Source organism: Larus michahellis, chromosome 29 (genome assembly GCF_964199755.1).
Source record: "Larus michahellis chromosome 29, bLarMic1.1, whole genome shotgun sequence".
Classification (NCBI taxonomy): Eukaryota; Metazoa; Chordata; class Aves; order Charadriiformes; family Laridae; genus Larus; species Larus michahellis.
Window position 1 is genome coordinate 603,436 of NC_133924.1, and position 18,835 is coordinate 622,270.

Consider the following 18,835-nt stretch of genomic DNA (forward strand, 5'->3'; position numbering starts at 1 on the left):
GGCGTCTGCCACACACCAGATCGTCTTGGAGTTGTTAAGTAATGGTTAGAGTTGGGAAGGAACGACCTCCTCCAGCCCGCTCCTGCCGCCGCTGCCATGTGGGTCGTTCCGGAGTTTCTTTCTACGACGATGTGTCCTCCTACAGCGACCATTCCCCGGTACCGGAAAGGTTTCCCGAACGTGCCGCAGGGTCGGGGCAGCGGCAGCATTTGGGGTTTTTCACCTGGATCCTTTGCCCTCCGCGGGCAGCTCCGAGCTCCCGAGAAGCAACATCCTCCTTTCCCAGGGCCGGGCCGACCTTTCATGTCCTTTCTTTCCTCCCCAAACCCGCAGGGAAACTCCCCTGCCTCGGGGCGCTGGGGCCCACCTCTCGAAACACCGCACACATCTGGCGCCCCGGAGACCGACGGCCACCCCGGGGGTGGGGGGGGAGGCGGTTTCCATCGCGGCTGCGGGGACTAAAAGTCACCATCTTTCCCCCAAAATGGCCCGGGCTGAGGAAGAACGGCCCAGAACGGCGTGACAGAGCGTGCGAAAGTGCTTCACCCCGGGCGCCCCCTCAAATGACGGAATTTGCACCCAAAACGGCGGCGCTGGGCCCGGGCGGAACGTGAGGCGAGGGGCGGCTGCTGAGGGGAGCTGGAGGCGGCGCTCCCATTGGCTGCCTCTATCCTGGAGAAACTGGCTGCTCATGGCCTGGACAGGTGTACTCTTCGCTGGGTAAAAAACTGGCTGGACGGCCGTGCCCAGAGAGTGGTGGTAAATGGAGTTAAATCCAGTTGGTGTCCAGTCACAAGTGGTGTCCCCCAGGGCTCGGTGCTGGGGCCGGTTCTCTTTAACATCTTTATCAATGATCTGGATGAGGGGATCGAATGCACCCTCGGTAAGTTCGCAGATGACACTAAACTGGGCGGGCGTGTTGATCTGCTTGAGGGGAGGTTGGCTCTGCAGAGGGATCTGGACAGGCTGGACCGATGGGCTGGGACCAATGGTATGAGGTTCAACAAGGCCAAGTGCCGGGTCCTGCACTTGGGTCACAACAACCCCATGCAGCGCTACAGGATTGGGGCAGAATGGCTTGAAAGCAGCTCGACAGAAAAGGACCTGGGGGTGTTGGTGGACAGCCGGCTGAATATGAGCCAGCAGTGTGCCCAGGTGGCCAAGAAGGCCAACAGCATCCTGGCCTGTATCAGGAATAGTGTGGTGAGCCGGACTAGGGAAGTGATCATCCCCCTGTACTCGGCACTGGTGAGGCCCCACCTCGAGTACTGCGTTCAGTTTTGGGCCCCTCGCTACAGGAGGGACATTGAGGTGTTGGAGTGTGTCCAGAGAAGGGCTACAAAGCTGGTGAGGGGCCTGGAGGACAAACCTTATGAAGAACGACTGAGGGAGCTGGGGTTGTTTAGCCTGGAGAAGAGGAGGCTGAGGGGAGACCTTATCACCCTCTACAACTACCTGAAAGGAGGTTGTAGAGAGATGGGGGCTGACCTCTTCTCCCTGGTGACAAGCGATAGGACGAGGGGAAACGGGTTCAAGTTACGTCAGGGGAGGTTTAGATTGGATATTAGGAGACCTTTTTTCACTGAAAGGGTTATTAAACATTGGAATAGGCTGCCCAGGGAGGTGGTGGATTCACCATCCCTGGAGGTGTTTAAAAAAAGGGTAGATGGGGCACTGAGGGACACGGTTTAGAAGTGGCTCTTGTCAGGGTAGGCTAAAGGTTGGACTCGATGATCTTAAAGGTCCCTTCCAACCTCAGCGATTCTATGAGTCTATGATTCTATCGCCACTCCTCCTCCTTGCGCGCTGATTGGCCGGAGCGGTGGGCGGGCCGTGCCGGGTGTAAAAGATCAGGCCCTTCCATTCAGCGGGCGCAGAGCGGCGGCGGGAGCAGAGGGGTAGGGAGGAGGTAGGTGCCGTCCGCTCGGTGCGGGGCTGCGGGGAAGGGAGCCCGGCGGGCTGGCGCTCCCCGTGCGCCCCCGCTCTTCATGGCCCGGCTCCGTGCGGGGCCGGGGAGCCGCTCCCCCCGCGGGGCCCCGCTGCTGCCCGGAGCTCCGCCGGCTGAGCTGGGGCTCCTCCGTCGGCGGGGCTCCCCGGGGCTGCGCTGGGTTCCCGGGAGGGCCTGGTCCCGCCGGGGCTTGGGCTTTCCCAGGCGGGGGGTTCCGGCTCCAGCCCCCCGCACAGTCCCCGTCTCTGCGGATGCTGGAGCATCCGGTCTCTGGGCAGGTTGTTTCGGGAGGAGCCGCTGCTGCTTTTCCAGGGGGGGAGCCATAGAGTGGGAGTCACGGGTCTGCGCAGGGAGCAAGAGTGTGAGTCACGGATCGCCAGCAGCAGTCGATTTCGCAGCAGAGAAGCCCGGGCTGCAGGAGCCGCTTTGTGCAAAGGCGCAGGAGCAGCTCTGGGGAGAGCAGCCCCGTGCCCTGGTGCAGACGGAGCCTCTCTTGCCGCTCTCCTGTGCCGGGCGTTGGCATTTGCCTGCCAGGACGGAGAGCTGGTGCTCCAGCAGCTGCTGGCAGTTGGGGTTTCTGCCTGGGCTGGTGGAGGCCGGGCTGCAGGGCTCAGCTGGGCGAGTGGGGCTGGAGGGGAATGTCCAGACCTGGGGCTGTTCCTCCCTCGTCTGCCTTCTGCCCTCCTTGAGCCAGACATCAGCGACCGTCCCCAGGGCGCTGGCCCTGCTGGGCTCCAGGGGCTGGTCCCTGAGCTCACTGGGGCTGTGTGGGTGTCCCCAGGTGTTGGGGACAGGCTGCAGCGTCCCAGGGGGAGCAGGGACAGCCCTTCCCTGGCATGGCCTTCCTCAGCCCGGGTGAGACCGTGTGGCCAGGGCTGATCTGTGACAGCCGGGTGTGCTGCCAGTCAGCCAACAGAGTTAATGGTCCTGATGTCCTGCCTGGTGTTCCCTGCAATGTCCCAACACAATGATGAGAGCAGGGGTGGTAGAAGTGGCTTGAAACAGGCAAGATTGTGCTTCTTGTGAGTGCAGTGGTTCCGCTTTTCAGAGTGCCACGGGAAAAGGGAACAGATCCTGCTCCAGCGAGGGGAATGTGGAGGAGCCCCTGAGTCCCCGGGACAGAGGGAAATCCCCACACGCAGAGATGCCTGAGGACACAGATGAAAGTCCACGCAGAGGACTTGAGGGTGAGTGCGGGGCCCCCCCTGTGGCCTGTTGGGAGGGGACAGTGTCCCCGTGGCAGTGTCACCCCAGGAGGAGTGGGTCTGGCACGTGTGGGGCTTCTTCCAGCTGTCTGGGAAAGGGTCTTGTGTTCTGCTGGGTCCTCCCTGGGGGGCTGTATCAGCCCCCCCGTCTCTCTCTGCCTGGCAGCTCTCCTGCTGGGGGCTGTCCCCCAGTGTGTGTGGGGTGACAGCCTTGTCCCTGCCCTGTGTGACTGTCCCTTGCTGCCAGCTGGGAATGGCCTGATGGCAGTTGCTGTGCCCGGGGAGGGGGTTGAGAAGCTGCAGCTGAGTGTGTGTGGGGTAGAGGGGTCTGGGGGGGTCCCTCCCCGGGCAGGTCATGCTGGGTGTGGCAGGGATTGGAGGGGGAGAGCAGCACCGTCCTCACCCAGATTGGCTTTCTTCTCTTCCAGGTGAGCCGTACACGCTCCATCCAGTGTGTGCCCTGGTGCTGGCTGTGCTGGTGGCTCTGGTGCTGGCTCTGATCGTGGCTCTTGCTGTACGCTCAGGTAAGGGAGGAGCGGCTGCCTCCTTCCCTGCCCCGCGGAGCTGTGTCCCCTGGTCCCTGCGGAGCCCAATCCTCTGCCCTTCCCTCTCCAGCAGGAAGATGTGGAGGGGATCCAGCTGTGCCTGCGGCTCCAATGCTGGCCTGTCCTGATGACTGGGTCGGGTACCACAATGTCTGCTACTACCTGTCGAGGGACGAGGGGAGCTGGGAGTGGAGCCAGGAGCAGTGCTCCTCGCATGGGGCCTCGCTGGCCATGCCCCGGAGGCAGTGGGAGATGGTGAGTGAGGGGCTGTTGTGGCTGCGTGGGGGTTTGGGGGTGTTCCTGGGTTGGGTGCAGAGCCCGGGGTTGGAGCCGAGCTGTGTCAGAGCAGGAGCGAGAGCGCTGGCCGGGCTGGTGAGCTCCTGCAGCAGCTCTGGAGCTTGTTGGAGCAGGCGTGGGGTGGGAGCTGCTGCCATCCCAGGGCCAGTGGTAGCCATACGAGGCTGGCAGGGACCAGTGTGGGTCTGGGAGAGGGACTGGCGTGGGGCTGGCAGCATCTCCTGACTGTTGGCTTCTCTGTGTCGTGCCCAGGAGTTCCTCTTGCACCTCAAGGGCAACATGGATTACTGGCTTGGGCTGCGCAGACGGGGCGAGCGCCTGCAGTGGGTGGATGGCAGCAGCTTCAACCAGAGGTGAGTCCCGTTGGGAGCCGGGGCCGTGGGGAGACCGTCCTGCGGTGGGACGGGCAGGGCCCTGGTGGGACGTGTCTGCTGGGGCTGTCCCTCGCAGGTGGCCCTTGTCCCCTCCTGGTGCTTGAGGGGACGACCGCGACCCCCGCGGTGCCAGCGGTGCCTGTGCTGCTTGTTGCAGGTTTGTGGTGCAGGGCCAAGGAGAGTGTGCGTATTTGTACGACGGGGCTGTCGCGAGTGCAGGCTGCTCCCAGTCACGGCCGTACATCTGCAGCAAGCCCCAAGCGCTCGTGTGACAGAGGCGCTGGAGAAAGGACCTTTGCGTGGTGGGGCCTCACAGCTTGAGCCCTTCCAGCAGCGCAGGGGAGCGTGGGGGTGTCCTTCCCTCAGCTGCTGCTCCGGGTTGGTCCTGCAGGTGGGGAGAGGTGCTGGGAGCTGCTGTGTGCTGCCTGCACTGGGACCTCAAGCCTGGGACTGGTTCCTTCATCCTCCTGGGCCCACCCCAGAACCCATCTTGCTCCTCTCACACCTCACAGGTGATGCTGAGCTGTGGTGATGGAGCTGGAGCAGCTGCTGCCAGATGAGCTGGGTGCAGCAATGTCAGTGCAGGTCCCTGGCCCTGTGCAGGGTGGAGGGGACACAGAGCCAGGGGGTGAAGTGGCCCCTGTGGGGCTCCCTTGAAAGTTAGACTCTCATTCACACGGAAGCTTTTTTTTCCCCTGCTGTTTTGTATTGTTTATTAAAACATGATGTATTTCTACATGTGTTTGTCTCCTGCTGGGGCAGGGGTGTGTGCTGGAGGCAGCCCTGTCCCCTCCCCTCTGCTGGCACTTTCCATCCTGCCTTTGGGAGCGTTGGAGGACACGGCTGTGAGGAGGTGTCTCTGCTGCCCAACGTCTTCTCCCCCCATCCCTGGCAGTGTGGGGTGCTGGCAGTGGGAGGGGGTGGCTTCAGCCCGTGTCCCCGTGTTTTCCTGCCCATGGGGGCTCTTGGGGCCCCCCAAATCCTGACCCCTCAAGAAGGTGCTCTTCAAGAGCCCTGGAAGCTGCTGCAAACAGGCGTGAGTAGTGAGAAACGGGTTTATTTTGGGTCTGTGCAGAGACGGGCGCTGGGTGGAAACTCCGCAAAGCTGGCGCACCCTGCCTTACACATTGTAAGCGTTTCTATTTTACAAAAATCGACTGATTAGCATACTGTACTTGTCATGGGCACCTCATCCTAGTGCCTGCTTGTGTTCTGGCTTCCAGTTACAGGTCTGGTACATTGGTAAATCCCTGCGCCTGCTCAGGTTTCCAAGAGCGTCCGTGGACGGGGCGAGTTCTGCGGGAACGCGGCAAAAAGCCCGGCGGGTGACGGGGGCGCGCTCCGCTCGCCTCCCTCTGCCGCCACTCCTCGCCCCGCGCGCTGATTGGCCGGAGCGGGCCGTGCCGGGGGTATAAATACCGTCCCTCAGTCAGTTCGCGGCGAGCGGCGGCGGGAACGGTGGGTGTCGGAGCGCGGAGCCCCTGGGTGCCGTCCGCGGGGCGGGGGCTGCTGCGGGGAAGGGAGCCCGGCGGGCTGGCGCTCCGTGTGCGCTCCCGCTCTTCATGGCCCGGCTCCGTGCGGGGCCGGGGAGCCGCTCCCCCCGCGGGGCCCCGCTGCTGCCCGGAGCTCCGCCGGCTGAGCTGGGGCTCCTCCGTCGGCGGGGCTCCCCGGGGCTGCGCTGGGTTCCCGGGAGGGCCTGGTCCCGCCGGGGCTTGGGCTTTCCCAGGCGGGGGGTTCCGGCTCCAGCCCCCCGCACAGTCCCCGTCTCTGTGGATGCTGGAGCATCCGGTCTCTGGGCTCGTTGTTTCGGGAGGAGCCGCTGCTGCTTTTCCGGGGGGGAGCCATAGAGTGGGAGTCGCAAGTCTGCGCAGGGAGCAAGAGTGTGAGTCACGGATCGCCAGCAGCAGTCGATTTCGCAGCAGTCGATTTCGCACCAGAGAAGCCCGGGCTGCGGGAGCCGCTTTGTGCAAAGGCGCAGGAGCAGCTCTGGGGAGAGCAGCCCCGTGCCCTGGTGCAGACGGAGCCTCTCTTGCCGCTCTCCTGTGCCGGGCGTTGGCATTTGCCTGCCAGGACGGAGAGCTGGTGCTCCAGCAGCTGCTGGCAGTTGGGGTTTCTGCCTGGGCTGGTGGAGGCCGGGCTGCAGGGCTCAGCTGGGTGAGTGGGGCTGGAGGGGAATGTCCAGACCTGGGGCTGTTCCTCCCTCGTCTGCCTTCTGCCCTCCTTCAGCCAGACATCAGCGACCGTCCCCAGGGCGCTGGCCCTGCTGGGCTCCACGGGCTGGTCCCTGAGCTCACTGGGGCTGTGTTTGTGTCCCCAGGTGTTGGGGACAGGCTGCAGCGTCCCAGGGGGAGCAGGGACAGCCCTTCCCTGGCATGGCCTTCCTCAGCCCGGGTGAGACCGTGTGGCCAGGGCTGATCTGTGACAGCCGGGTGTGCTGCCAGTCAGCCAACAGAGTTAATGGTCCTGATGTCCTGCCTGGTGTTCCCTGCAATGTCCCAACACAATGATGAGAGCAGGGGTGGTAGAAGTGGCTTGAAACAGGCAAGATTGTGCTTCTTGTGAGTGCAGTGGTTCCGCTTTTCAGAGTGCCACGGGAAAAGGGAACAGATCCTGCTCCAGCGAGGGGAATGTGGAGGAGCCCCTGAGTCCCCGGGACAGAGGGAAATCCCCACACGCAGAGATGCCTCGGGGCACAGGTAAAAGTCCACGCAGAGGACTTGTGGGTGAGTGCGGGGCCCCCCCTGTGGCCTGTTGGGAGGGGACAGTGTCCCCGTGGCAGTGTCACCCCAGGAGGAGTGGGTCTGGCACGTGTGGGGCTTCTTCCAGCTGTCTGGGAAAGGGTCTTGTGTTCTGCTGGGTCCTCCCTGGGGGGCTGTATCAGCCCCCCCGTCTCTCTCTGCCTGGCAGCTCTCCTGCTGGGGGCTGTCGCCCAGTGTGTGTGGGGTGACAGCCTTGTCCCTGCCCTGTGTGACTGTCCCTTGCTGCCAGCTGGGAATGGCCCGATGGCAGTTGCTGTGCCCGGGGAGGGGGTTGAGAAGCTGCAGCTGAGTGTGTGTGGGGTAGAGGGGTCTGGGGGGTCCCTCCTGTGTTCCCTGGGCAGGTTGTGCTGGGGGTGGTGGGGCTGGGAGGGGGACAGCACTGTCCTCACCCCGAGTGGCTCTTTCTCCCTCCAGGCAGGTGCCCCACGCTCCATCCAGTGTGTGCCCTGGTGCTGGTTGTGCTGGTGGTTCTGGTGCTGGCTCTGATCGTGGCTGTTGCTGCACTCTCAGGTAAGGGAGGAGCGGCTGCCTCCTTCCCTGCCCCGCGGAGCTGTGTCCCCTGGTCCCTGCGGAGCCCAATCCTCTGCCCTTCTGCCCTTCCCTCTCCAGCAGGAAGACATGGAGGGGATCCAGCTGTGCCTGCGGCTCTGGTGCTGGCCTGTCCTGATGACTGGGTCGGGTACCGCAACGTCTGCTACTACCTGTCGAGGGACGAGGGGAGCTGGGAGTGGAGCCAGGAGCAGTGCTCCTCGCATGGGGCCTCGCTGGCCATGCCCCGGAGGGAGTGGGAGATGGTGAGTGAGGGGCTGTTGTGGCTGCGTGGGGGTTTGGGGGTGTTCCTGGGTTGGGTGCAGAGCCCGGGGTTGGAGCCGAGCTGTGTCAGAGCAGGAGCGAGAGCGCTGGCCGGGCTGGTGAGCTCCTGCAGCAGCTCTGGAGCTTGTTGGAGCAGGCGTGGGGTGGGAGCTGCTGCCATCCCAGGGCCAGTGGTAGCCATACGAGGCTGGCAGGGACCAGTGTGGGTCTGGGAGAGGGACTGGCGTGGGGCTGGCAGCATCTCCTGACTGTTGGCTTCTCTCTGTGTCGTGCCCAGGAGTTCCTCTTGCGCCTCAAGGGCAACATGGATTACTGGCTTGGGCTGCGCAGACGGGGCGAGCGCCTGCAGTGGGTGGATGGCAGCAGCTTCAACCAGAGGTGAGTCCCGTTGGGAGCCGGGGCCGTGGGGAGACCGTCCTGCGGTGGGACGGGCAGGGCCCTGGTGGGACGTGTCTGCTGGGGCTGTCCCTCGCAGGCGGCCCTTGTCCCCTCCTGGTGCTTGAGGGGACGACCGCGACCCCCGCGGTGCCAGCGGTGCCTGTGCTGCTTGTTGCAGGTTTGTGGTGCAGGGCCAAGGAGAGTGTGCGTATTTGTACGACGGGGCTGTCGCGAGTGCAGGCTGCTCCCAGTCGCGGCCGTACATCTGCAGCAAGCCCCAAGCGCTCGTGTGACAGAGGCGCTGGAGAAAGGACCTTTGCGTGGTGGGGCCTCACAGCTTGAGCCCTTCCAGCAGCGCAGGGGAGCGTGGGGGTGTCCTTCCCTCAGCTGCTGCTCCGGGTTGGTCCTGCAGGTGGGGAGAGGTGCTGGGAGCTGCTGTGTGCTGCCTGCACTGGGACCTCAAGCCTGGGACTGGTTCCTTCATCCTCCTGGGCCCACCCCAGAACCCATCTTGCTCCTCTCACACCTCACAGGTGATGCTGAGCTGTGGTGATGGAGCTGGAGCAGCTGCTGCCAGATGAGCTGGGTGCAGCAATGTCAGTGCAGGTCCCTGGCCCTGTGCAGGGTGGAGGGGACACAGAGCCAGGGGGTGAAGTGGCCCCTGTGGGGCTCCCTTGAAAGTTAGACTCTCATTCACACGGAAGCTTTTTTTTCCCCTGCTGTTTTGTATTGTTTATTAAAACATGATGTATTTCTACATGTGTTTGTCTCCTGCTGGGGCAGGGGTGTGTGCTGGAGGCAGCCCTGTCCCCTCCCCTCTGCTGGCACTTTCCATCCTGCCTTTGGGAGCGTTGGAGGACACGGCTGTGAGGAGGTGTCTCTGCTGCCCAACGTCTTCTCCCCCCATCCCTGGCAGTGTGGGGTGCTGGCAGTGGGAGGGGGTGGCTTCAGCCCGTGTCCCCGTGTTTTCCTGCCCATGGGGGCTCTTGGGGCCCCCCAAATCCTGACCCCTCAAGAAGGTGCTCTTCAAGAGCCCTGGAAGCTGCTGCAAACAGGCGTGAGTAGTGAGAAACGGGTTTATTTTGGGTCTGTGCAGAGACGGGCGCTGGGTGGAAACTCCGCAAAGCTGGCGCACCCTGCCTTACACATTGTAAGCGTTTCTATTTTACAAAAATCGACTGATTAGCATACTGTACTTGTCATGGGCACCTCATCCTAGTGCCTGCTTGTGTTCTGGCTTCCAGTTACAGGTCTGGTACATTGGTAAATCCCTGCGCCTGCTCAGGTTTCCAAGAGCGTCCGTGGACGGGGCGAGTTCTGCGGGAACGCGGCAAAAAGCCCGGCGGGTGACGGGGGCGCGCTCCGCTCGCCTCCCTCTGCCGCCACTCCTCGCCCCGCGCGCTGATTGGCCGGAGCGGGCCGTACCAGGGGTATAAATACCGTCCCTCAGTCAGTTCGCGGCGAGCGGCGGCGGGAACGGTGGGTGTCGGAGCGCGGAGCCCCTGGGTGCCGTCCGCGGGGCGGGGGCTGCTGCGGGGAAGGGAGCCCGGCGGGCTGGCGCTCCGTGTGCGCTCCCTCTCTTCATGGCCCGGCTCCGTGCGGGGCCGGGGAGCCGCTCCCCCCGCGGGGCCCCCGCTGCTGCCCGGAGCTCCGCCGGCTGAGCTGGGGCTCCTCCGTCGGCGGGGCTCCCCGGGGCTGCGCTGGGTTCCCGGGAGGGCCTGGTCCCGCCGGGGCTTGGGCTTTCCCAGGCGGGGGGTTCCGGCTCCAGCCCCCCGCACAGTCCCCGTCTCTGTGGATGCTGGAGCATCCGGTCTCTGGGCTCGTTGTTTCGGGAGGAGCCGCTGCTGCTTTTCCGGGGGGGAGCCATAGAGTGGGAGTCGCAAGTCTGCGCAGGGAGCAAGAGTGTGAGTCACGGATCGCCAGCAGCAGTCGATTTCGCACCAGAGAAGCCCGGGCTGCGGGAGCCGCTTTGTGCAAAGGCGCAGGAGCAGCTCTGGGGAGAGCAGCCCCGTGCCCTGGTGCAGACGGAGCCTCTCTTGCCGCTCTCCTGTGCCGGGCGTTGGCATTTGCCTGCCAGGACGGAGAGCTGGTGCTCCAGCAGCTGCTGGCAGTTGGGGTTTCTGCCTGGGCTGGTGGAGGCCGGGCTGCAGGGCTCAGCTGGGCGAGTGGGGCTGGAGGGGAATGTCCAGACCTGGGGCTGTTCCTCCCTCGTCTGCCTTCTGCCCTCCTTGAGCCAGACATCAGCGACCGTCCCCAGGGCGCTGGCCCTGCTGGGCTCCAAGGGCTGGTCCCTGAGCTCACTGGGGCTGTGTTTGTGTCCCCAGGTGTTGGGGACAGGCTGCAGCGTCCCAGGGGGAGCAGGGACAGCCCTTCCCTGGCATGGCCTTCCTCAGCCCGGGTGAGACCGTGTGGCCAGGGCTGATCTGTGACAGCCGGGTGTGCTGCCAGTCAGCCAACAGAGTTAATGGTCCTGATGTCCTGCCTGGTGTTCCCTGCAATGTCCCAACACAATGATGAGAGCAGGGGTGGTAGAAGTGGCTTGAAACAGGCAACATTGTGCTTCTTGTGAGTGCAGTGGTTCCGCTTTTCAGAGTGCCATGGGAAAAGGGAACAGATCCTGCTCCAGCGAGGGGAATGTGGAGGAGCCCCTGAGTCCCCGGGACAGAGGGAAATCCCCACACGCAGAGATGCCTCGGGGCACAGGTAAAAGTCCACGCAGAGGACTTGTGGGTGAGTGCGGGGCCCCCCCTGTGGCCTGTTGGGAGGGGACAGTGTCCCCGTGGCAGTGTCACCCCAGGAGGAGTGGGTCTGGCACGTGTGGGGCTTCTTCCAGCTGTCTGGGAAAGGGTCTTGTGTTCTGCTGGGTCCTCCCTGGGGGGCTGTATCAGCCCCCCCGTCTCTCTCTGCCTGGCAGCTCTCCTGCTGGGGGCTGTCGCCCAGTGTGTGTGGGGTGACAGCCTTGTCCCTGCCCTGTGTGACTGTCCCTTGCTGCCAGCTGGGAATGGCCCGATGGCAGTTGCTGTGCCCGGGGAGGGGGTTGAGAAGCTGCAGCTGAGTGTGTGTGGGGTAGAGGGGTCTGGGGGGTCCCTCCTGTGTTCCCTGGGCAGGTTGTGCTGGGGGTGGTGGGGCTGGGAGGGGGACAGCACCGTCCTCACCCCGAGTGGCTTTCTTCTCTTCCAGGTGAGCCGTACACGCTCCATCCAGTGTGTGCCCTGGTGCTGGCTGTGCTGGTGGCTCTGGTGCTGGCTCTGATCGTGGCTGTTGCTGCACTCTCAGGTAAGGGAGGAGCGGCTGCCTCCTTCCCTGCCCCGCGGAGCTGTGTCCCCTGGTCCCTGCGGAGCCCAATCCTCTGCCCTTCTGCCCTTCCCTCTCCAGCAGGAAGACATGGAGGGGATCCAGCTGTGCCTGCGGCTCTGGTGCTGGCCTGTCCTGATGACTGGGTCGGGTACCGCAACGTCTGCTACTACCTGTCGAGGGACGAGGGGAGCTGGGAGTGGAGCCAGGAGCAGTGCTCCTCGCATGGGGCCTCGCTGGCCATGCCCCGGAGGGAGTGGGAGATGGTGAGTGAGGGGCTGTTGTGGCTGCGTGGGGGTTTGGGGGTGTTCCTGGGTTGGGTGCAGAGCCCGGGGTTGGAGCCGAGCTGTGTCAGAGCAGGAGCGAGAGCGCTGGCCGGGCTGGTGAGCTCCTGCAGCAGCTCTGGAGCTTGTTGGAGCAGGCGTGGGGTGGGAGCTGCTGCCATCCCAGGGCCAGTGGTAGCCACGCGAGGCTGGCAGGGACCAGTGTGGGTCTGGGAGAGGGACTGGCGTGGGGCTGGCAGCATCTCCTGACTGTTGGCTTCTCTCTGTGTCGTGCCCAGGAGTTCCTCTTGCGCCTCAAGGGCAACATGGATTACTGGCTTGGGCTGCGCAGACGGGGCGAGCGCCTGCAGTGGGTGGATGGCAGCAGCTTCAACCAGACGTGAGTCCCGTTGGGAGCCGGGGCCGTGGGGAGACCGTCCTGCGGTGGGACGGGCAGGGCCCTGGTGGGACGTGTCTGCTGGGGCTGTCCCTCGCAGGCGGCCCTTGTCCCCTCCTGGTGCTTGAGGGGACAACTGCGACCCCCACGGTGCCAGCGCTGCCTGTGCTGCTCGTTGCAGGATCCCAGTGAAGGGCCATGAACCTTGTCTCTTCTTGAATGACCATGATCTCATGAGTGCCAGCTGCTCCCAGGCCCGGCCCTACCTCTGCAGCAAGCCCCAAGATCTGATGGGAACCACATGACAGAGGTGCTGGAGAAAGGCCCTTCCCTGTGCTGGGGACTATGTTGGGTTTAGGTGGCAAGGGTTGGGAGTGGGGGTGGCTTCATCGAATCACGGAATGGTTTGGGTGGGAAGGGGCCTTCAAGTTCATCTGGTTCCACCCCCCTGCCCTGGGCAGGGACACCTCCCACCAGCCCAGGTTGCTCCAAGCCCCATCCAACCTGGCCTTGAGCCCCTCCAGGGATGGGGCAGCCACAGCTTCTGTGGGCAACGTGATCCACTGTCTCACCAGCCTCACAACGAAGTTCTTCCTTATTTTTTTACCTAAATCTCCCCTCTTTCTGTTGAAAGACATTACCCCTTGTCCTATTGCTACATGCCCTCGTTAAAAGGCCCTTCCCAGCTCTCTTGGAGCCCCTTTAGATCCTGGGAGGGGCTCTAAGGACTCCCTGGAGCCTGCCCTTCTCCAGGCTGAACAATCTGGGCTGGTTTTGGCTGGGGTAGGGTTAATTTTCTTCACGGTGGCTGGTAGGGGGCTGGTTTGGGTTTGTGCTGGACCCGGTGTTGGTAACACAGGGCTGTTTTCGTTCCTGCTGAGCAGGGCTGGCAGCGAGTCAAGGCCTTTTCTGCTCCTCACACCGCCCTGCCAGCGAGCAGGCTGGGGGGACACAGGCGGGACAGCTGACCCCAACTGACCAAAGGGACGTTCTGTACCATGTGACGTCGTGCTCAGCATTTAGAACTGGGAGAAGAACCAATGGAGAGGACGTTTGGAGTTGGTGCGTTTGAGACGGACCCGTTAAGATGCGTTTGAGATGGACCCAAGTCATGCAGGTGGCTGAACACCTTCCTGCTGATGGGAAGTAGCGAATGAATTCCGTGTTCTTCTCTACTTATGGGTTGGTATAAAGGAAGTTTAATGAGTTTTTTTGCTTTTACTCTTCCGATTCTCTCTCCATCCCACCAGTAGAAAGTGGGTGAGTGGCCGCATGGTCCCGGTTGCTGGTTGGGGTTAAACCATGACAACCCCCAGCTCTCTCAGCCTGTCCTCACAGCAGAGGGGCTCCAGCCCTCCCAGCATCTCCGGGGCCTCCTCCGGCCCCGCTCCAGCAGCTCCGTGTCCTTCTGCTGTTGGTGTCCCCAGAGCTGGAGGCAGCACTGCAGGGGGGTCTCCCCCGAGCAGAGCAGAGGGGCAGAATCCCCCCCCTTGCTCTGCCGGACACGCTCCTTTTGATGCAGCGGCATCACTGGTGCCCACGTCAAACAGCAGCAGCAGATAATGGTCAGCGGACGGTACGAGGATCGTTAGTCTCTCGGTGACGTCCCTGGTATGACATCCCCCGCCTCCGTAAGCAGCACCCCTCTCCAGAGAGTGCGTCAGGTCAGCAGATGGGTGCTTCCATTCCTCTCAGAAGAGTCGCCTGCTACTGTCACCCGTCGCCTTTTGCTGGTTGTTACGCGGGGAGCAGATCGAGCTGCCTGACCCAGCTCCAGGGTCTCCCCTGGCTGTAAGGGGTCTTCGCTCTTCAGCCTGGGGAGCGGGGATGAATTTCCCCGAGTTGAGTCTTTCTTTTTGGCCTGTGATGGCAATTGTTGAATGGTCGCCCTGGTCTTATCTCGACCCACCAGCTTTTCATTGTATCTTCTCCCCCTGACCAGTTGAGCGGGGAGGGAGAGAGCAGCTTGGTGGGCACCTGGTAGACAGCAAAGTCCAACCTTCCACGGCCATGCGGAAGGGTCTGGGAGGGTCTCCTGCTCCTCCTTGAACCAGGGAGCCCAGAACTGGACCCAGTGCTCCAAAAGTGGCCTCACCAGGGCAGAGCAGAGGGGGAGGGTGACGTCCCTTGAGGTTATCCCTGCCCTTAGTGCCCCCCAGGAGACCACTGGCCTTCTGGCCACAAGGGCACCTGGCTGGCTCATGGGCAACTTGGTGTCCACCAGGACCCCCGGGTCCCTCTCTGCAGAGCTGCTCTCCAGCAGGTCAGCCCCGAGCTGTCCCGGTGCAGGGGGTTATTCCTCCCCAGGGGCAGGACCTTTGTTGAACTCCGTGAGGTTCCTCTCCGCCATCTCTCCAGCCTGTCCAGGCCTGGCTGGGTGCCGGCGGGTGCGTCCTGCTCTGGGCACGGGCAGGGGCCGGGGGACGTCGCCGGGAACGGCCACGGCTCTGGGTCCAGCTGGGAGTCGCCTTGTGTGATCGACACGTACCTCGGACCCGCGCCGAGGAGGGATGGCGGAAACACGCGAGAGGTCGGGGTTAATATCTCCGTGCTGAGAACGTCCCCGTTCCCATGGGCGGCTCGGAAACCGCCCAGCGCCGTCTGGGCCGGGGCGGACCGTGAGGCGAGGGGCAGCTCCTGAGGGGAGCTCAAGGCGGCGCTTCGATTGGCTGCCCCTGCCGCCACTCCTCGTCCTTGCGTGCTGATTGGTCGGAGCGGTGGGCGGGCCGTGCCAGGGGTATAAATGCCGTCCCTCAGTCAGTTCGCGGCGGAGCGTCTGAGCGGCGGCGGGGACGGCGGGGCAGCCGGGAGAGGAGCGGCCGGAGCCGGCGGGTGGGTGCCGTCCGCTCGGTGCGGGGCTGCGGGGAAGGGAGCCCGGCGGGCTGGCGCTCCCCGTGCGCTCCCGCTCTTCATGGCCCGGCTCCGTGCGGGGCCGGGGAGCCGCTCCCCCCGCGGGGCCCCCGCTGCTGCCCGGAGCTCCGCCGGCTGAGCTGGGGCTCCTCCGTCGGCGGGGCTCCCCGGGGCTGCGCTGGGTTCCCGGGAGGGCCTGGTCCCGCCGGGGCTTGGGCTTTCCCAGGCGGGGGTTTCCGGCTCCAGCCACCCGCACAGTCCCCGTCTCTGTGGATGCTGGAGCATCCGGTCTCTGGGCTCGTTGTTTCGGGAGGAGCCGCTGCTGCTTTTCCGGGCTGGGAGCCACAGAGTGGGAGTCGCAAGTCTGCGCAGGGAGCAAGAGTGTGAGTCACGGATCGCCAGCAGCAGTCGATTTTGCAAGCAAAGAAGCCCGGGCTGCAGGAGCAGCTCTGGGGAGAGCAGCCCCGTGCCCTGGTGCAGACGGAGCCTCTCTTGCCGCTCTCCTGTGCCGGGCGTTGGCATTTGCCTGCCAGGACGGAGAGCTGGTGCTCCAGCAGCTGCTGGCAGTTGGGGTTTCTGCCTGGGCTGGCGGAGGCCGGGCTGCAGGGCTCAGCTGGGTGAGTGGGGCTGGAGGGGAATGTCCAGACCTGGGGCTGTTCCTCCCTCGTCTGCCTTCTGCCCTCCTTCAGCCAGACATCAGCGACCGTCCCCAGGGCGCTGGCCCTGCTGGGCTCCAGGGGCTGGTCCCTGAGCTCACTGGGGCTGTGTTTGTGTCCCCAGGTGTTGGGGACAGGCTGCAGCATCCCAGGGGGAGCAGGGACAGCCCTTCCCTGGCATGGCCTTCCTCAGCCCGGGCGAGACCGTGTGGCCAGGGCTGATCTGTGACAGCCGGGTGTGCTGCCAGTCAGCCAACAGAGTTAATGGTCCTGATGTCCTGCCTGGTGTTCCCTGCAATGTCCCAACACAATGATGAGAGCAGGGGTGGTAGAAGTGGCTTGAAACAGGCAACATTGTGCTTCTTGTGAGTGCAGTGGTTCCGCTTTTCAGAGTGCCATGGGAGAAGGGAACAGATCCTGCTCCAGCGAGGGGAATGTGGAGGAGCCCCTGAGTCCCCGGGACAGAGGGAAATCCCCACACGCAGAGATGCCTCGGGGCACAGGTAAAAGTCCACGCAGAGGACTTGTGGGTGAGTGCGGGGCCCCCCCTGTGGCCTGTTGGGAGGGGACAGTGTCTCCGTGGCAGTGTCACCCCAGGGGGAGTGGGGCTGGCACGTGTGGGGCTTCTTCCAGCTGTCTGGGAAAGGGTCTTGTGTTCTGCTGGGTCCTCCCTGGGGGGCTGTATCAGCCCCCCCGTCTCTCTCTGCCTGGCAGCTCTCCTGCTGGGGGCTGTCGCCCAGTGTGTGTGGGGTGACAGCCTTGTCCCTGCCCTGTGTGACTGTCCCTTGCTGCCAGCTGGGAATGGCCCGATGGCAGTTGCTGTGCCCGGGGAGGGGGTTGAGAAGCTGCAGCTGAGTGTGTGTGGGGTAGAGGGGTCTGGGGGGTCCCTCCTGTGTTCCCTGGGCAGGTTGTGCTGGGGGTGGTGGGGCTGGGAGGAGGACAGCACCGTCCTCACCCCGAGTGGCTCTTTCTCCCTCCAGGCAGGTGCCCCACGCTCCATCCAGTGTGTGCCCTGGTGCTGGTTGTGCTGGTGGTTCTGGTGCTGGCTCTGATCGTGGCTGTTGCTGCACTCTCAGGTAAGGGAGGAGCGGCTGCCTCCTTCCCTGCCCCGCGGAGCTGTGTCCCCTGGTCCCTGCGGAGCCCAATCCTCTGCCCTTCTGCCCTTCCCTCTCCAGCAGGAAGACATGGAGGGGATCCAGCTGTGCCTGCGGCTCTGGTGCTGGCCTGTCCTGATGACTGGGTCGGGTACCGCAATGTCTGCTACTACCTGTCGAGGGACGAGGGGAGCTGGGAGTGGAGCCAGGAGCAGTGCTCCTCGCATGGGGCCTCGCTGGCCATGCCCCGGAGGGAGTGGGAGATGGTGAGTGAGGGGCTGTTGTGGCTGCGTGGGGGTTTGGGGGTGTTCCTGGGTTGGGTGCAGAGCCCGGGGTTGGAGCCGAGCTGTGTCAGAGCAGGAGCGAGAGCGCTGGCCGGGCTGGTGAGCTCCTGCAGCAGCTCTGGAGCTTGTTGGAGCAGGCGTGGGGTGGGAGCTGCTGCCATCCCAGGGCCAGTGGTAGCCACGCGAGGCTGGCAGGGACCAGTGTGGGTCTGGGAGAGGGACTGGCGTGGGGCTGGCAGCATCTCCTGACTGTTGGCTTCTCTCTGTGTCGTGCCCAGGAGTTCCTCTTGCGCCTCAAGGGCAACATGGATTACTGGCTTGGGCTGCGGAGACAAGGCGAGCGCCTGCAGTGGGTGGATGGCAGCAGCTTCAACCAGAGGTGAGTCCCGTTGGGAGCCGGGGCCGTGGGGAGACCGTCCTGCGGTGGGACGGGCAGGGCCCTGGTGGGACGTGTCTGCTGGGGCTGTCCCTCGCAGGCGGCCCTTGTCCCCTCCTGGTGCTTGAGGGGACAACTGCGACCCCCATGGTGCCAGCGCTGCCTGTGCTGCTCGTTGCAGGATCCCAGTGAAGGGCCATGAACCTTGTCTCTTCTTGAATGACCATGATCTCATGAGTGCCAGCTGCTCCCAGGCCCGGCCCTACCTCTGCAGCAAGCCCCAAGATCTGATGGGAACCACATGACAGAGGTGCTGGAGAAAGGCCCTTCCCTGTGCTGGGGACTATGTTGGGTTTAGGTGGCAAGGGTTGGGAGTGGGGGTGGCTTCATCGAATCACGGAATGGTTTGGGTGGGAAGGGGCCTTCAAGTTCATCTGGTTCCACCCCCCTGCCCTGGGCAGGGACACCTCCCACCAGCCCAGGTTGCTCCAAGCCCCATCCAACCTGGCCTTGAGCCCCTCCAGGGATGGGGCAGCCACAGCTTCTGTGGGCAACGTGATCCACTGTCTCACCAGCCTCACAACGAAGTTCTTCCTTATTTTTTTACCTAAATCTCCCCTCTTTCTGTTGAAAGACATTACCCCTTGTCCTATTGCTACATGCCCTCGTTAAAAGGCCCTTCCCAGCTCTCTTGGAGCCCCTTTAGATCCTGGGAGGGGCTCTAAGGACTCCCTGGAGCCTGCCCTTCTCCAGGCTGAACAATCTGGGCTGGTTTTGGCTGGGGTAGGGTTAATTTTCTTCACGGTGGCTGGTAGGGGGCTGGTTTGGGTTTGTGCTGGACCCGGTGTTGGTAACACAGGGCTGTTTTCGTTCCTGCTGAGCAGGGCTGGCAGCGAGTCAAGGCCTTTTCTGCTCCTCACACCGCCCTGCCAGCGAGCAGGCTGGGGGGACACAGGCGGGACAGCTGACCCCAACTGACCAAAGGGACGTTCTGTACCATGTGACGTCGTGCTCAGCATTTAGAACTGGGAGAAGAACCAATGGAGAGGACGTTTGGAGTTGGTGCGTTTGAGACGGACCCGTTAAGATGCGTTTGAGATGGACCCAAGTCATGCAGGTGGCTGAACACCTTCCTGCTGATGGGAAGTAGCGAATGAATTCCGTGTTCTTCTCTACTTATGGGTTGGTATAAAGGAAGTTTAATGAGTTTTTTTGCTTTTACTCTTCCGATTCTCTCTCCATCCCACCAGTAGAAAGTGGGTGAGTGGCCGCATGGTCCCGGTTGCTGGTTGGGGTTAAACC

The 18,835-nt window shown here is 63.6% G+C and overlaps 4 protein-coding genes across 9 annotated transcripts; all 4 read left to right on the forward strand.

The window, feature by feature from the left end:
- Window positions 1–591: 591 nt before the first annotated feature.
- LOC141735196 (C-type lectin domain family 2 member B-like) lies at window positions 592–5,105 on the forward strand. Of its 2 annotated transcripts, none has more exons than XM_074567805.1 (6): window positions 592–883; window positions 2,997–3,135; window positions 3,582–3,677; window positions 3,769–3,953; window positions 4,248–4,348; window positions 4,527–5,105. In XM_074567805.1, exons 1-6 carry the CDS (start codon window positions 764–766, stop codon window positions 4,639–4,641), a joined length of 756 nt encoding a protein of 251 aa, XP_074423906.1. In that variant the 5' UTR covers window positions 592–763; the 3' UTR covers window positions 4,642–5,105. The 2 variants fall into 2 exon arrangements, with proteins under 2 accessions (XP_074423906.1, XP_074423908.1); XM_074567807.1 differs by having other exon boundaries at window positions 3,772–3,953.
- On the forward strand, window positions 1,880–13,481 carry LOC141735205 (C-type lectin domain family 2 member B-like). 2 transcript variants are annotated; one of them, XM_074567827.1, is made up of 7 exons: window positions 1,880–1,909; window positions 10,911–11,049; window positions 11,500–11,595; window positions 11,695–11,879; window positions 12,176–12,276; window positions 12,455–12,583; window positions 13,158–13,481. In XM_074567827.1, the coding sequence occupies exons 2-6, from the start codon at window positions 10,917–10,919 to the stop codon at window positions 12,576–12,578; spliced, it is 639 nt and encodes a 212-aa protein (XP_074423928.1). In that variant the 5' UTR covers window positions 1,880–1,909; window positions 10,911–10,916; the 3' UTR covers window positions 12,579–12,583; window positions 13,158–13,481. The 2 variants fall into 2 exon arrangements, with proteins under 2 accessions (XP_074423928.1, XP_074423929.1); XM_074567828.1 differs by lacking the exon at window positions 1,880–1,909 and adding an exon at window positions 10,063–10,223.
- Window positions 5,702–9,076, forward strand: LOC141735102 (uncharacterized; the record flags this gene model as incomplete). Its single annotated transcript, XM_074567547.1, has 6 exons — window positions 5,702–5,827; window positions 6,954–7,092; window positions 7,543–7,638; window positions 7,738–7,922; window positions 8,219–8,319; window positions 8,498–9,076. Coding segments are annotated over 6 exons (762 nt in total), but the record flags the coding sequence as incomplete, so codon positions are not given.
- A 1,379-nt stretch (window positions 13,482–14,860) lies between the features above and the next one.
- On the forward strand, window positions 14,861–18,741 carry LOC141735204 (C-type lectin domain family 2 member B-like). 4 transcript variants are annotated; one of them, XM_074567823.1, is made up of 7 exons: window positions 14,861–15,506; window positions 16,171–16,309; window positions 16,760–16,855; window positions 16,955–17,139; window positions 17,436–17,536; window positions 17,715–17,843; window positions 18,418–18,741. In XM_074567823.1, the coding sequence occupies exons 2-6, from the start codon at window positions 16,177–16,179 to the stop codon at window positions 17,836–17,838; spliced, it is 639 nt and encodes a 212-aa protein (XP_074423924.1). In that variant the 5' UTR covers window positions 14,861–15,506; window positions 16,171–16,176; the 3' UTR covers window positions 17,839–17,843; window positions 18,418–18,741. The 4 variants fall into 4 exon arrangements, with proteins under 4 accessions (XP_074423924.1, XP_074423926.1, XP_074423923.1 ...); XM_074567825.1 differs by having other exon boundaries at window positions 16,171–16,282; XM_074567822.1 differs by having other exon boundaries at window positions 14,861–15,105.
- Window positions 18,742–18,835: the final 94 nt, after the last annotated feature.